General features: G+C 41.4%; 1 protein-coding gene across 1 annotated transcript; it reads right to left on the bottom strand.

Annotated features, from left to right (window-relative positions):
* Positions 1 to 6,648: 6,648 nt before the first annotated feature.
* On the bottom strand, positions 6,649 to 10,243 carry LOC110153151 (D(1)-like dopamine receptor). Its single transcript, XM_055162728.1, has 2 exons — positions 9,648 to 10,243; positions 6,649 to 7,531 (listed from the first exon to the last, which is right to left on the bottom strand). Exons 1-2 carry the CDS (start codon positions 10,241 to 10,243, stop codon positions 6,649 to 6,651), a joined length of 1,479 nt encoding a protein of 492 aa, XP_055018703.1.
* Between the last annotated feature and the right edge of the window lie 7,659 nt (positions 10,244 to 17,902).

Below are 17,902 nucleotides of genomic sequence, written 5' to 3'. Positions count from 1 at the left end.
TTCCATAGTACGGCTCCACATGGCAACCAAGAGATGCCACCAGGCCAAGTTAAGAGTCAGATCTGCGGAGAGGCGGGCTCTGCAGTCAAGATATCTACCTATTTAACAAGGCCTATACTAGTAAATAAGTTGCCATACAATGAACGTTTCTTAACACAGCAACTATAGGTTCATGGAAACAAGCATGTCCTTGAATGTTTAATATGACTCATGTTAAAATGAGTCAAATTTGTATTATTTTTGTAGACCATTTATGATTTTTATTATTTTTTTGATTGTGAAAATAATGCAGACGTTAAGGGAAGTTGGTGGAGAGTGACCTACATAAAGTTCTAACAGCACTTAACTTGTCTGACATCGTGTCTGTCTCATAATCACCACAGGCTCACGGAGAAGAGCCTGTTAAACTCACAGATGTCAGCGCTCATCAGGTTTTCTCTCTAAGGCCGTTTTGTGTCCTCAGCATTAATAATGTTACCCGCTCAGAGACTCTTTTTTAGGTGGGCAGTATTTCCTAAAGTGTTTCATATAAAAGAGGCGCAACAGTGCAAATAATTAAAGGCTCTAAAGCATGGGTGTCAAACATACGGCCCAGGGGCCAGATCCGGCCCTCCAAGACCTTTAATCTTCTTTAATATTTAATCTTCTTTAATATTTTAGTAATATTTTCTATTAAAATCTTGGTAATTTTCTGCGGTGCTGTGATAAACAGCAGCGTCTCCAGTGTCTCTGTACGTGGCCCCTCCCACCAGAGCAGCACAAATAAAGACTTGTCTCTTTCCAAACGCTCTTAAAGGACGATCGTTTTGACTGTTGACCATGACAACCTCATCAGCAAAATCTATGTTATTAGGTTCTTTTTTTCAGACCTAGAGTGTTGATTCATACCTGACAGTTTCAACTGCTCACTAGCGTCTTCCTCAGAGTGGTCACATGATGTTGCGGAAACGTGCCCACAGGACTGTAAACCGGGAGGAGGGGCTTTTTTACTCTCACACACCTGGGATGCTGTCCTGAGGAAGTCAGACTGTAGATGGCGCTGTCGTCCTGCCTCCACCGGTAGGAAGACAACGCCAAAACCTGTTTAAATCAGCTGACCAGACACGTCACAGCAACATCATGTGACTCTGAGGAAGACGCTAGTGAGCAGTCAAAACTGTCAGGTATGAAATAACACTCTAGGTCTGAAAAAAAGAACCTAATAACATAGAATATCGGAAGACCAAATGAATCTCATGGGACTCATCAGCAAAATGTCCAAAATGAGAAAAGTGGAGCCGAGTGCAGGATTTTCCAAGAAAAATTGACTTATTCCTATTTACATACAAGTTCATGTTAAAACGTTGTGTTGAAATTGCATTTTTCTTAAAGTTTCAAGTTGTTCAAAGAAAGAGTTCATCAATTAAAAAGATTTCTGTAATAGATTTGTGCATTTCTCTGCACAAATATTTGAACTTATTGTTATTTTTGGGGTTTATATGACATGAGTTTTCTGATCCGGCCCCTTTGGGATCAAAGTCGGTTGGATACGGCCCCCGGACCAAAATGAGTTTGACCCCCCTGCTAAGAAGTAGTTTAATTAGTGGGAATGCATGCCTATTGTGTTGCGATAGCACTCTGAAGGTGGAGTGGCTCAGCACGTGGAGCAAACCGAAAATAAAAGAAAGAAAGAAAAGAAAAATTAAACTGAAATGAATGAAATGCTTTAATGTGTAGCTCTCTGCACGCAGTGTTGGGAAGGTTACCTTTAAAATGTATTCCCCTACAAGATTACAGATTACATACCCCAAAATGTAGTTTGTAACGTAATCCATTAAATGACTTAAAGTGAGTAATGTAATTTGAATACTTTGGATTACTTGATATTGTCATGCTTTTTAAAACTACATGAATGTAGCAACCGCATCCTGAAAATTCTTGTTTGTTCTCTTCAAATGTCTGTTGAGCCCAAGTCTCCATGAACAGACTTTTGTTTTACTGTAGAGAAGCAAAGACTAGAATCTTCACATAAGATGTTTTGTCTGTTAAAAGACAATTAAAAGTCCAGTCTTTACTTAACCAGATTAAAAATATTATTGATAGAGAAATGATTTTTATATGAGAAATGAGAAATTTATATGATTATGTCCACCCTACTGTTAGGTCTCATACTGTTTAGACTTGGTTTAGTCCTGGTTTAGACCTGGTTTAGACCTGGTTTAGACCTAGTTTAGGCCTGGTTTAGACCTGGTTTAGTCCTGGTTTAGTCCTGGTTTAGACCTGGTTTATTCCTGGTTTAGTCCTGGTTTAGTCCTGGTTTAGACCTGGTTTATTCCTGGTTTAGTCCTGGTTTAGACCTGGTTTAGACCTGGTTTAGTCCTGGTTTAGACCTGGTTTATTCCTGGTTTAGTCCTGGTTTAGTCCTGGTTTAGACCTGGTTTATTCCTGGTTTAGTCCTGGTTTAGTCCTGGTTTAGACCTGGTTTATTCCTGGTTTAGTCCTGGTTTAGTCCTGGTTTAGACCTGGTTTAGACCTGGTTTTAGACCTGTTTAGTCCTGGTTTAGACCTGGTTTAGACCTGGTTTAGACCTGGTTTAGTCCTGGTTTAGTCCTGGTTTAGACCTGGTTTAGTCCTGGTTTAGTCCTGGTTTAGACCTGGTTTAGTCCTGGTTTAGTCCTGGTTTACCCCAAAATGTGAAAACTGGAAAATACCGCCATGTAATCCATTTATTTCAACAAAGTAACTGTAATCCAATTACCACTCATTGAAACAGTAACTGAATACAGTTACTCATAATTTGTACTCTGATTACGTAATGACGGTACATGTAATCTGTTACTCCCCAACACTGTCTGCACATGTAGCATTTTCGAAACAATAACAGGTAACATGGTGAATTAAAGAGAAGAAGTTTAATGCAACTTTCTAATCTACAAAATATACTTTTTGGAGTTTGCACTATAAGAGTTTTTAGTTGTGGTTCATGGGCCCTAGCTGAAAAAGTCAGGAAATCAGGCTTAAACCTCTTCAAAACAACACATTTTTATTTGACAAAATAGAAAGTCCTAACTAAATATATTCAGTCATTACAAAACATACAACATTTAGAAAAAAAAATAAAATTCAAATTGCCCCTTTGAAATGTAATCAGTATCCAGAAAAACACAAGTACTCCTGCTCCTCCTGCTCACAACGTATGGACTTTTTGGATCATTTCAGTGTCTCACCTTCGGCAAATGAGACAAGCAAGATCCTGAAATGCTTTTATTATGAAGACAGTTTCTGCTTTACTTTTCATTTCTTTTCTCAGACATCTTCTCAGTGAAATGTATTTACTTTGACATGTTTAGGCTGCTCTCTGTGAGTCATCTTCAGAACAGGTCTTGCTGGTGAAGTGTCACATACACAGTATACATACATGGACATAACCAAATACAAAGTGAGCAAGGAAGTGACCATTGCCCCTCTCTCTGTAACTGCAGCTGTCAGGATCCTCATTTTGGTCTTAAAATGTTCATATTAACCAGCTCTACATGGTCCTGAGGTTTTTATTTCACAATTTTGTCTGTGAAACATTATATGAACGTTAATGGCAGACAAACCTCATGGAAACAAATTTCCATCAGGTTGCTCCCACTATCAGTAAGTTTGATTGACAGCACTGCTAGGCACCCACACTGCTGGTTCAACAGGGAGCGGGTGTTACCTTCAACGCCGTCACTATTGATTGGCTCTTTGGTTGCTCACAGTTGGAATTTCAAATCTGGAACTGGGCTTTAGATTCGTTCCTATAATTGCTGGCTTCACTGAGTGTTCCAGGTGTGAGACAGGAGGAATGCTCCTTCATCACAGATGATGGAGTCTCATCTGATTTCAAAGGACTTTGAAAGTAACAACAGCTGAGATATGACACGTCACCACCGACACCACCAACACTTCTGATCACAGCAGCAGCCCAAACATGTCAGGGTAAAGACATCTCACTAATGAGCTGTCGGAGTAAAAGAAAAGTTGACCTAAAATGTTCCACAGTATGACATTAAACTTATTTATCTCCATGGAATCAAGCATAGCCAAATTACAGGAGATCTGTGGAGATCACAGTAAGAATGCCTGTTTTAAGGGTTTTTTTTTTTGTAATAAATCCACCTGTGTGGCACAAGACGAAGTTTAATGTCATTCTGTGGAGCATCTCCATGGAGACAAACAGATGGCAGACTCTGAGCATAGTCCATCTTTAAGCCTCTCCAGTCCACTCCACTCCTCAGTGTCTCCAGCAAAGGACCGAGCATTTTCACACATTTATACAATTTTATAAACTGTGACAATCTAGTACAAAGGTGTTAAAAAGCTTAAAAACATGTTATTTTAACCAATTCAGAGAGATTTAAGTCAGATGTCCTTCCCCTCCTGGTAGTGGTGAACGTTCTTCTGAAGACGTATATGACCAGGTTAAGGGAGGAACTAGCCCAGCCGAACCACACAAAAAACACAGAAAGAAATACAGGTCTAATGCCACATTGTGCAACATTACAAGTAAAGTAACATCTCCATGGAGACAAACAAGTGGCAGACTCCCCCACTAGAAAATGTACATACTAGTCATTCCAAGCTGCTTCAGTCCTCACTGTTTCCAGCAGAGGACACCAGACACCCAATCCAAGAATTCTCTCATTTATACAAAAACAATCTAATCCAAAGGTCCTGTCCACAAAGGCTCCACAACATTTATTCTGACTTGAAGTCATGTTAGAATGTTGTACCCTCATTAAAAACAGACCTGGAGTTGGGTTTTGTTTCATTCACACATGTTTGTAATCCTGCATTATTAGTCTGTCTACATCTCCAAAACTCAAAATGCTCTGTCCCACCTTGTGATGTCATTTAGTGGTAGTGTTCAAGTTAACAGCTAAATTTACTGTTCAGTAAAGAGAAAATTCCAGAGCTGAAATCATCCAATAGTGGAGGTGTATGGAAATTTAAAAACACAGTGGAGCACATTCTGTATTACCACATCCTGGAAAGTGATTGTTTCAGTCCCTAAGGTGAGCAGACCCAAGAATATAAATGAGCTTAGGCCTGTCCTTCTACTGTGTAGACAGAACCATGATGACACTGTTCTGTGAAACGTTTATGGAATCAGATTGAACTTCTTCACTGGTCTCATGGTTTGGGAGCGTCTCTGCTAAAAACAAGAACTCCCTGAATCAGTTGGTTAAATGGGCGAGTGAGGTGATTGTCCAGAGCAGCTTGGACTCTCTGTACTCAAGACAGTTACAGAGGATGTCCCAGAGGATTCTAAAAGACACGCAACATCCACTAAACTCAGAATTTGATCTGATTTGATTTGTGCCAAATGAGAAACAATAATCATGTGTACTACATATACACTGTAAACAACAGAAAAGCACTTTTCTCGAAAAGTTTCAGCTGCTTCCCTCTGGTCAAAGGTCATAAAATAATAAATTGTAATCTATTTTTCTATCAATTTTAGTACACAGTTTTGGAAAATCATGTTTTATATGTATTTAATATTTACTGTGATGTTTAGTTAAGCATGATGAATGAATGAATTATTTATGGAACATAACCATTCTGCATTGTAACACTTTATTTGCAACAATGTTTTTATACGTGTTTATTGTACATAATGTGGAATGAATGAAATGTGAAATGTGGGACCAGCCTCTTAAATCTGCAAAACAAATTTACCTACAGGTACGAATAAAGGAACCTAACCCACTGTAACCTAACATGACATCACAAGGTGGAACAGAGTGTTTTCTGTTTGAGAGAAGAACTCAGTCTAAGACTACGTTCAGACTGCAGGGCTTAACGCTCAATTCAGATTTTTTTGTGAAATCCAATGTTTTTGCGAGGTTGTTCACATTTCCAATTAAATGTGACTGGTATGTGACTCCAGTGTGAACATTAAACGGCCTGGAGGACATGATGACGTCAACCGCAGTGAGCGTGCTCTGTGTTTACAGAAGTTGTCCAAACATGGACGCAGCATTGAGCACCTGGAGATTTTAAAGTTCCTCTCGTACCTGGAGCCAGAACATGAACAACTTACTTGTTTTAAGGAGGAGATTGAGAAGGAGAAGGACGAGGTTTTTGGTCGTGGTGTTTTGTGGGACAGCGGCAGCGACGTCCGTTGAAAGGAACGTGTGGATGTGGAGACGGAGCCAAGAGTGGTGAGTGGTGATGTGCTTCACTTCAGTGACACGGAGTTCATTAACAATTTTTGCCGACTTCAGTGCAGAATAGTGATGTTTGTGTCTTGTTGATAACGTGTAGGTGGATAAATGCGCTTTGGCCGTTCAGACTGAAGTCACATGTCAAAAGATCAGATATGTATCGGTTTCAGGAGCACATATCCAAGTGGCCTGGGTCACATTTGAAAAAATCTGACCTGTGTTGTTCAGATTGTCATTAAAAGATCAGATCCAGGACACATAGGGGCCAAAAAATTGGATTTGGGTCACTTCAGGCTGCAGTCTGAACGCAGCTTTAACGTGCAGGGTTTGTGTGTTAAACATGTGTGAAAGAAACCAAACACAACTCCAGGTCTGTGACAAGCAAACAACATTAGAATCAGAAAATGGCGTAATATGGGACCTTTAAACAATTCGAAAACACCTCTTGTAGATGAAAAAGTCAGATGCCCTACCCCTCCTGGTGCACCTGTCCCGGGATGAGCGGCTCACACTCGCCCAGCAGGGGGTTGGCGGGGGTGTAAGGCGTGATGGTGTCCAGGGAGATCTCCGGGTCATCTTCTAGCTGGAGATTCGCCGGCAGCAGCAGCAGCCTGTTGTCTCCCCGCGAACAGTTCGAAATCACAGACTCCTCGTCGAACCTCGCCCCCAAATCCTCCAGACAATCCTCCGCCTCGATGTTGATGACGTGGGGCAGCTGCTGTTGCACCGTCTGGGAGGGCACCAGGGTCTCTTTGTGCAAGGTGGTATCGTGGTGGTACGAAACGAGCTCATTGCTAAAGTTCACCGCCTCCACCGCGTTGTTGGAGCAGATCCGGTTGCAGCCCAGGATGGTGGTGAACGCTCTCCTGAAGTCCGCGTTGAAAGCGTATATGACCGGGTTGAGGGAGGAGTTAGCCCAACCGAACCAGACGAAAACGGAGAACGTGGTATCGCTGACGCACGGGGGATCACAAAACGGAACCGTGCAGTTGAGAACGAAAAACGGCAACCAGCAAAACACAAACACGCCCATGATGATCGAGAGAGTCTTGAGGACCTTGGTCTCCTTCTTGAACGAGGACTTGAGCGAGGCTTCGTCGTGGGTCCGGTGGTGGGGCGGCTGGGCGCGGTTGAGGCGGAGGTCCTGGGTCTGCTGGTGCTGCGCCTGGCCCGCCGCCCGCTCCAGGGAGGTGATGCGTCGGATCTGCGTTTGGGCGATGCGGTAGATGCGGGTGTAGGTGGCCACCATGATGAGCACGGGGATGTAGAAGCTGATGAGGGACGAGGAGATGGCGTAGGTGCGGTTCAGGTTGGCCACGCAGCTCTGCACACTGCCCCCGCTGCTGTTCACACTGTGGGGGCAGAAAAACACAGTCTTAAAGATGCACTGTGTAACTTTTTGGTTGGTATGTCATTGCCCTGTCTGGAATGTTCCACAGTGTGACATTAAACAGCTCTACCTTACATTTATTCAATTACAAATGGTTTTATAGCTGATAAACATAAACCAAACATAAAAAAACAAGCATTCTGATTTGGTCTCCATGAAGACAGGAAGGTTTAAAACATACTGTGAAATCTCCATGGAGAAAAATATTTTAGATGGACCCTGCACCAGAAAAGTTACACAGTGCAGCTTTAATTATACGTATTTATCATAGACTGTATAAAGAAGTGGGTTAAGTCAATGTGACGACACTGATAGTGTTTAGTTCCAGTCAAAAGAAGCTCATGAAGCTTAAGGTAGGTTAGGAATAGGAAATTGATTTACGGACAAAATTGCAAAATAAGAACAGCAGGATCATGTAGAGCGAGTTAATACAAACATTTTAAGACCAAAAAAACAAGGACCTCAGGACCTCAGGGCTGCAGAGAACGTTCATGTTTTTAAGAGGAGGCTCAAGACCCACCTTTTTAGCTTAGTTTTTGATTGAAATTTTATACTTTTACTTATTTCTATTATACATATTTTACTATATTTATTTATTTTTGGCATTATTTCCTTTATCATTTTTAGGATTTCCAGTGTTTCCTCTGTAGGAGCCTCTGCACCAGGAGCGGTGGTGGGTTGTGGCTGCCAGGGTCTGTCCTGTGGGCACCTGGGGTGGCCTTATCTCTCCCCTGGGCCCTGTGTCCTGGTGGGGGGGTGGGGCTTGAGCCTCATCTCTCCCCTGGGCCCGGTGGCAGTTCCTGGTTGCTGCATACAGCTCTCTGCTCCTGGTGTAGATGGCTCCTCTGATGGTGGGAGTTGGGTAGGTGATTGGGTGGGATGGAAATGTGGTATTGTTTTTAATCACTGTAAAGTACTTTGTGTAACATTTTTGTATGAAAAGTGCTTTATAAATAAAGTTTGATTGATTGATTGGTTGATTGAGGCTCACAGCTGCAGTTACAGAAAGAGGGACAATGTTTTTCAATGTAACGTCAACTGGAGCCAGAGTCAATGGAGTCACAAGGGTCACATGAACACTTCCTGTTGGTTTTCAAGAACAAAGATACTGCCCCTGGCCTTTTTGAGTTCCAGGAAACACCTGGTCCCCCTCGTGTTCACATGGTAACAGTGAGTATCTTAAGAATTAGAAAAAATGAATGGATGATCAAAACTGCAGGCCTGATAGTCCCAGCCTCTTAGTGATAATTCACTGTAGTGAGAAGTGTTTTTGTTTTTGTTTTTTTTTTTCAGTTTTTATTGTTCAAAACCATCTATGTAATTTTAAAATGTATTCATTATTATGTTTTTTTTACTGTACCTGTGAAGGTTAAAATTAGCATATACTTTATTACAGGGGCCATCCTTTAGTGTCAGGAGATCTGGGTACCACAGTGCCACCCTACAGGTCAGATCTGTGGAGATGTGAACCTGCTCAAGGTAAAAGTGTACAGTGTACAGTAACATATGCAGACACACATAGAAAGCAGAAGTTACATAGTGCACCTTTAAGTATTTAATCAACTCAGAGGAAATGTGTTTTTCTCCTTTCTCCTGCCTCCTGTTATACAGTTTAAAACAGTTTTTATAAATGTAATTGCTCATTAATAACTCATTAAAAGTGTGTATGTTGGAGCTGTTGTGTCCAAGTATTTCCTCTTGTGAGTAAAGTTTGTGTGTGAGAGAAGGCAGTGCTCTACATGTGACCTACTTCTCTAAAATGTTCCTGACTCAAGGACTCATTTGCATTTCTCCCTACAGAGCAGTGAGGGGAGGGGGATTAGAATGAAGAGCCTTTCTCACTGTCATCAGTAAAATACAGTTTATTCCGTGTTTCCATGGAGTTTGTGGAGAAGGAAAATGACGCACTGTGAGTGACAGATAAACGCTGGAGATCGAGAGCTGAGTTGATCTCAGAGACTGAATGAAATATCATCTCATTTTTAGGTGTGTTCTAGAGGAGAAAACTAAAGATGAGCGTTGAGACTGACTGATTAAGAAGTGTTGCAGGTGTAACAGTCAGAGTGCTGAGCCCGCACCTGTAGCTCAGGCTGTAGTTGTCACTCAGTTGGACCTCGTGCTCCAGCTGCTCCCGGACCTCCTGGTGCCAGTTGAGCTGCACGGGGATGAAGGAGATGAGGATGGACAGAGTCCAGGCCACTCCGACCATGACGAAGGCCACGCGGTGTGTCATCTTGCGCTCGTACTTGAAGGGGCTCGCGATGGCCCAGTAGCGGTCCACGCTGATGATGCACAGGTTGAGGATGGAGGCGGTGGAGCACATGATGTCAAAGGCGATCCACACTCCGCAGAAGCGCCCGAACAGCCACGTGCCCGTCACCTCCGTGATGGCCTCCCACGGCATCACCAGCACCGCCACGAACAGGTCTGACACGGCCAGAGAGATCACGAAGAAGTTTGTGACTTTGGAGCGGAGGTGACGGAACTTGACCACGGCGGCGCACACCAGAGTGTTCCCCAGCAGGGTGGACACGATGAGCAGGAAGAGCACACAACCCACGAGCACGCGCAGCCCGCCGCTGCCCGCCGCATCCTCCTCGTCCTCCTCCTCCGCTGTCCCGTCTAGGTCCGAGAGCACGCGGCTCAGGTTAGTCCACTGGGAAGAGTTCTCCATCCCACCGGAGCAAACACACGACTCCTCTGGAGTGATGAACCCTGTCCAAGTTCCACGCGATCCTCTGAGCCGCGGAGAGGAGGGTTTTACGCAGTCATGGAAATCCGAACGATCCAGAGAGAGCGGTGCGCTCAGCACATTTTACGCACGAACATAAATCCGTCCAAAGGTGACTCCAGACTCCTGACTCCACAGCTCCGAGTCCGTCCGTGTGTGCGCGTGTCCCCGTATGACTCACGCGCTCTTCTCTCGCACCGCGACGCTGCTGTGGTCAAGTGCGCGTGCTCGTCAGCCCGCGCGCACACAGGTAAATTATTGCTTTCATCAGCGCATCGTCCTCCCCCTCATCTCTCTCTTTCCTCTCTCGTCTCTGCTCTCTTCCTCTCCTCTCCATCCTGTCTACTCCTCTCTCCCCCTCTTCTCTTTCTCCTCTTTCCTTCCCTCTCCTCCCCCTCTCCCTACTCCTCTCTCTCCTCTTCCTGCAGTATATATATATATATATATATATATATATATATATATATATATATATATATATATATTGATCTGTTGCCTAAACATTCCACTTCTCAGCGTTTTGCTTTCGGTCTTATTTTCAAGTTATAACTTGATCCCCAGCGAAAAATAAGATACAATAAAAGAATATTATGGTGAAGCCTTTATCCTTTTTGTGAACAAGACAAAAGAACAAGACATTTTCAAAAACAAACTCACTAAACTATGTTTGTAAAAGTATCCTGATCTTGTGTATAATGGTCTGAATTCGCTCACTGAATGAACAGTGAGCACTTCCCTAATGATTCTTTCCCACATCCACGGATTTCATTCATTTTGGTGTTTGATGTTTTGGTTTTGGTGTTCATTATGATCTGTCATTGCTCCGTCTGAAATGTTCCACAGTATGACTTTAAACAGCTCTACAGGTGGTTTTATAGCTCAAAAATACCTAGAAAAACAGACATTCTGACTGTGAGCGGGGTCTAATCTCCACAGATCTGAACTGTAACTTGGTCTGGTTTGGTTTCCATGATCGGAAGGTTTAATGCCATAATGTGAAACATTCCAAACAAAGCAATCACATCTCTGGGGAGAAAAACAGTTGACGGACCCTCCACCAGAAAAGTTACACAATGCACCACATATTAAAAGAAAATTACAACTGTGTTGACTTTGTTTGTTTACTTATAGTGCTTTTCAAGACACCCAACGTGCATTGTTCAGTCACTCCACACTATTTTCGGATCTATGTTCTTATGTTGTTTCCTCATCACAAACAGACCAGGAGTTGTGTTTTGTTTCATTCACACATGTTTAACACACAAACCCTGCAAGTTTAATTTGAGTTCTTCTCTCAAACTGAAGACACTCGTGCTCTGCATACACCTTCACTAGAATCATTTGGATAATTTTAGCTCTGGAATTGCCAATCTCTACCAAACAAAATGTAAAAGGTAGCTGTTAAAACTACCACTACATGACATCACAAGGTGGAACAGAGCATTTTGAGCTTTGGACATGTAGACAGACTAATAATAAAGGGTTACTCAGACAAAACACTATTTCAGGTATATTTTTAAGGAGGTAACAACATTCCAACATGACTAAAATCTCACAAGAGTCAGTTTTCAGACCTTTAATGCTCTCAACTCACACACACCAACAAAACAAAACAAAAATCTGTCTTCAATCTGCACAAACATTTGAATAATTATATTTGTAGCATCTGTCAAACGGAATGTGGTACTGTAATGGTGAAGATATTGGTGTACAATATAAATCAAACGTCTGTATTCTCACATATGAACCACAAGATGGCGCCATTTGGCCACATTTGACTCCTTGCATCTCTGAGCCGTGACATATGAGTAAAAGATGATGAATCTGAAGAGTTGGTTCTAATTTCTGCAGTAAGGAATTTTAAAGTTATTTGTAAATATAAATGTATAAATGTAAATGTACGAGTCAAAATAAATTAGAAAGATAAATAATAAAATATAAAATCTCATCTTTATACAACAAGTAAAAGGAAGACATTGCAACAATGATATGATGACTGACAGGATAGAGGGTTATCTGTTCCATAAGGGTGAGTTGTACAGTTGTAGGGAGTATTATCTGTTCCATAAGGGTGAGTTGTACAGTTGTAGGGAGTATTATCTGTTCCATAAGGGTGAGTTGTACAGTTGTAGGGAGTATTATCTGTTCCATAAGGGTGAGTTGTACAGTTGTAGGGAGTATTATCTGTTCCATAAGGGTGAGTGGTACAGTTGTAGGGAGTATTATCTGTTCCATAAGGGTGAGTTGTACAGTTGTAGGGAGTATTATCTCTTATGTAAGGGTGAGTTGTACAGTTGTAGGGAGTATTATCTGTTTCATAAGGGTGAGTTGTACAGTTGTAGGGAGTATTATTTGTTTCATAAGAGTGAGTTGTTGTACAGTTGTAGGGAGTATTATCTGTTCCATAAAGGTGAGTTGTACAGTTGTAGGGAGTATTATTTGTTTCATAAGAGTGAGTTGTTGTACAGTTGTAGGGAGTATTATCTGTTAAATAAGGGTGAGTTATTGTATAATTGTATGGAGTTAGAATGATCTTTTTCATAAGGGTGAGTTGTACAGTTGTAGGGAGTATTATCTGTTACATAAGGATGAGTTGTTGTACAGTTGTAGGGAGTATTATCTCTTATGTAAGGGTGAGTTGTACAGTTGTAGGGAGTATTATCTGTTACATAAGGGTGAGTTGTTGTTCGGTTGTAGGGAGTATTATATGTTACATAAAGGGTGAATTGTACAGTTGTAGGGAGTATTATCTCTTATGTAAGGGTGGGTGATTGTATGAGTTTAAGTTGCTAAAATTGCCACTTAGTTCAAAGTTACAAAACACCAAATTATTTTTGTAGTTTAAAATATATCAGCATTGCAGTGTTTTTCATAAGGACCAGTTCTAGGCATTTGGTGACCGTAAACAAGATTTTGGTTGTGGCCCCCAGTGGATACACAGTCTAAAAATACTAATCTTAATATAAAAAAAGACAAAATTAGATAATAAAATACATAATCAAGAAATGGATGGCCATGTAAGAAAAGCATACTGAGTCACTCCTGGTTCAGAGTGCTGTCACAACACAATCACAATCAATTCCATCAGGTTTGTCAAGTTGTAAGGTACAGTTTTATATTATGTTTTTGTATTTTTATGGAGAATTGTCATGTGGGTTTGGGAAGGCTTGCTGGTGGAGCATTTGCACAGAATCTTGCAGCAAACCATAAGGAGAGTTTGAACAGGGCCCAGCACAGCAATAAGTGGAGTGTTAAAATTGACTCTCACAGAATCAATTTCAGCATTTTCTCAGGGTTTATATGAGTCCAGTCTGTTCTAGAGTTAATTTAACTTTTTTTTTTTTTTTTTTAATGTTAATTAAGTAACACTGGACCAAAGTTCCTGTTTAACCCCAAAATCAAGAGTTATATAACACTTTGTAGGGTTATCCTGATTTAACTAAACAACACACAGTGGTGTTTAAATTTTACACTTTATTTTAGTTAATCTAAGATGAAATGATGTACAAACTTAGTTCAAACTGGTCTTCTCTCACAGGAGTTTGAAGTGGTCAGTGGCAGGTGTCAAATCAACACTAAGGGAAGTTGATTGAACACTAGGGGAAGTTGAATTAACTTCAACTGTATCAACTCAAATGATCAAATTATCCCAACTCGAACCTCCATTTAACTTTCAAATTGTTAAAATAACACTTTTTGTGTTAAAAACGACTTTGAAATATTTCACCCTGAAATTTTAACCCTCCAGTTTTTGCTGTGAGCTAGATTACTCAAACATCCATGGTTGACTCTAAAACCTCTTCAGAGGTGTTTTTGATGGGGACACATATGGTAAATGGTCACATTTTTCTATAGCACTTTTCCACCTTCAAGGCACTCAAAGGGCTTTACAACAAGGAACCACTCACACACCAGTGTACGCAGACACTGTGGGCAATGTGGGTTAAGTGTCTTGCCCAAGGACACAACAGCAGCATTGTGGGAGCTGGAATCACACCAGCCAACCTGTGGGTCAGTGGATCTGACCGCTCAACCTGTGATGTTTATGTCGAGAGCTGGAATCAAACCGCCAACCTTCAGATCAGTGGGCGAATGCTCTACCAACTGAACTACTGCTGCCACAGAACATATGTTTTTCATATTTATAATCCTAATCGCACACACCGTTCCTTAAGGAGAGTACGTTGCCTCAGTGTTCTTCAGTGTTCTTCAGTATTATTCAGTGTACTTCTGTGTACTAAAGTGTACTTCAGTAATCTTCAGTAATCTTCAGTATTCTTCAGTGTTCGGTGTCTGACCTGCGGCTGCGTTGGCATCTCTCCTTTAATGCCTGTGGTTTATAATGTGTTTGTGTGTTTGGTCTGAGTTGGCACACGGTTCACCACATGAACGCCACGGCACGCTCCACTGAAGGTAAGACAAGACCTGACCCCGCCCGTCTGCAGCGCGCCTGTGTACACCCGTGTACGCCCATGTACACCCATATACACCATGCACAACACCCCTGGGCTCATCAGGAGGTGAAGGCGGAGCTATACCCGCTATGTTAGCTCAGAGGGCGGGGCATGTCAGTGTTTGTGTGTAAACATGACAACCAATTACCGAATCCCACATATTCGAGCTGCACAATGTTAAAGATGCACTGATCCAGCTCTTTCACTTTGATACCAATTCTTATAGGCGAGTTTCATTGTTGACAAAAGCGCGCGTTGCATGCTGGGAATTATTTTGGTCGGCGGCAAGAAACACTAATTCAACATGACGGACGGAGCGAGAAAACACGTAAAGGGTATTGATCCCGGTTATTTATCCACTCTAACGGCAGAGGACCCAAGACCATTTGACCAGAAATTGGTCATAAGCATCGACGGACAACAAATCACCCTTTTCAACCCCGACAAAAAGTGGACCAAACCAAATTTCTGGTCAGAATCACCAACTACCTGGACAAATATTCACTTGGGCAATATCCACAATGACTTGGTGGAAACTCCTGGGCCATTCACAGCAGGAAAGATGAAAACCTCCAAGAGTCTCGATGTGTTGTTGAACTTGTTGGAGTCCACGGTTTGTTAGGATCTTCTATGTTTGCTCTGAGAATGTTTGAAAGTCGTTTAATTCACCGTTAGTGGTTCTTTTCACTCAGAATATGAAAAAGACATTTTCCTTCTTCTGTGCTTCTATTTGTGCATCTGATAATGCAGCAGGAATTTACCATTATCGGGGAGAAATACGTGAGGTTACGCACTGTGTTTGACCGCTATCCTGTTTCTTGCCTCCGACCAAAATATTTCCCAACATGCAACGCGGGCTTTTAATAACAATGACATCAGCTAAAACTCGCCTATACACCATGCACAACACCCCTGGGCTCATCAGGAGGTGAGGGCGGAGCTATACCCGCTATGTTAGCTCAGAGGGCGGGGCATGTCAGTGTTTGTGTGTAAACATGACAACCAATTACAGAATCCCACATATTAGAGCTGCACAATGTTAAAGATGCACTGATCCAGCTCTTTCACTTTGATACCGATTCTGATACTACAGCTTTATGTATCTGCTATTATCCGATATCAGCTGATAACAGCGCAGAAGTAACTGAAAACAGCATTTATTTCCTTTAAACAAAACTAAAATAAAACAAAGTGTTCTAGAAGTGTTATGGAGCTGTTATTTCCCTGAAGCAACTGAAGAACTTTAATAAAAGTTCAAACATTCTGAGACTTTCTGGGCCGACTACAACCAAATGGTCTTATCACATCAGTTTATACGTCCAACCAGGATATCAGCTGAACCAATATTTGGAAGCCATTATCAAATCCAGCTAATTTTTCAGTATTGAAAGCAATACCAGGCTGTGTACACTGGAAATTTCTCTGATCTGGCCAAAACTTATCAGGTTAGTCATCTTATTTTCAGATTTATTATCTACTGTACGTACTAGACCAGAGACAGCTTCATTCTAGTCTAGAGATTGTTTATTTTAAGAGAACTTGTCGAGTAAAATTATCTTGCTGCATGCACAGATCATTTCACTACTTTGAAGTCATTTTCTGATAGATTTAAGTGTTTATATCTTACATTTTGGTCACTCCTGTTGAGTGTACAGGGTGAAGGCTCAGGAAATGGGTGAAACAGTTGAGGAAGATAATCTGAGGAGACAGATGGTTCTACTGCTGCGACGGAGAGAGGAGGAGACACTTTCTGACCAATGTGACATTAACAGAATATGTTAAAGCCATATACCAAATTTCATCCCATGTATTTGAACAATATGTCTTTCCCCAGTATTACAGCAGTTCTTGAGTTTGTCGTGCCCTGAAAATTAAAATACAATATTTCTGTTATCAAATTCATAAAATTAAATTCATACTTCATTTAAATGGCTAAAAAAAACATTTTCATTTGATATAAATGCATACTTCATTGATAATATTTTTTTAATTTTATGATTTCATTGTACCTACTAGTGTCATAGGTCTCGAGACCAGCCTTAAGACTGAATTTTGCAGTCTTGGTCTTGTCTCAGACTTGACTACGTTTGGACTCAGTCTTGTCTCGGTCTTGAAGTCGCTTGGACTCAGTGTTGTCTTGGTCTTGAGGTCTGACACTCGACGAGTAATAAAATGGAGATACATTTATAAAACCACTGATATATATGTGCCAAAATAACTGTAAAATACAAATAAATGTCAAAAATTACAAAGATGGTCTCGATTTGGCTTCAGATGTAGTCTTGGTCTTGGTCTTATCTCAGTCTCAGCCTATAAAAGTCTTGGTTTTGTCTCAGTCTTGACCCTCAGAGGTCTTGGTCTTGTCCTGGTCTCAGCCTTTAAAAGTCTTGGTTTTGTCTTGGTCTTGACCCTAGAGGTCTTGGTCTTATCTCGGTCTCAGCTTTTAAAAGTCCTAGTCTTGTCTCGGTCTTGACTCACAGAGGTCTTGGTCTTGTCCTGGTCTCAGCCTTTAAAAGTCTTGGTTTTGTCTCAGTCTTGACCCTCAGAGGTCTTGGTCTTGTCCTGGTCTCGGCCTTTAAAAGTCTTGGTTTTGTCTCGGTCTTGACCCTCGGAGGTCTTGGTCTTGTCCTGGTCTCTGGACCCTGTGGTCTTGGACTGGTCTTGGTCTCTATTAGTACGGTCTCAACTACAACACTAGTTCCTATGTAATATCATGGTCTTTACAGAGCTGTTACTTGTAGAACGTGAGACTCAAGGACTTATGGGAAGAGTGAATTGATTTGTTATTGTTGTAAAGAGGCAGAAAACAAAAAAGGCTTGTTAAAAAAAAATGAAACCAAATTCAAAATTAAAAGTTGCCCAAAGCTAAAATGAATGCGAGTCGTGTTGTTCATTTTGGGGGGGCAACAAGGTTAAATAAGTCCGTGTTCGCTCTTCTAAACTCATCACGGTGAATAATTAGAATGCCGAAGTGAGGAAAATCTTCGGACCATTTAAAGTGAAAGTTAATTTGAAATGTTTTTGAGATGGCAAAAATCAGGTATTAACGCCTGCAGAGATGTTTTTCATTCATGTCTTTTTGAGGAATTCGGTATTCTTGTGACCCACCTTTCCTTGAACTCTGTGCTACTTTTTCCAGTTGGCAGAA

Source organism: Boleophthalmus pectinirostris, unplaced genomic scaffold, assembly GCF_026225935.1.
Source record: "Boleophthalmus pectinirostris isolate CB_2022bp ecotype Guang Dong unplaced genomic scaffold, ASM2622593v1 HiC_scaffold_5, whole genome shotgun sequence".
Lineage (NCBI taxonomy): Eukaryota > Metazoa > Chordata > Actinopteri > Gobiiformes > Gobiidae > Boleophthalmus > Boleophthalmus pectinirostris.
This window is presented reverse-complemented; position numbering and strand designations above follow the sequence as displayed.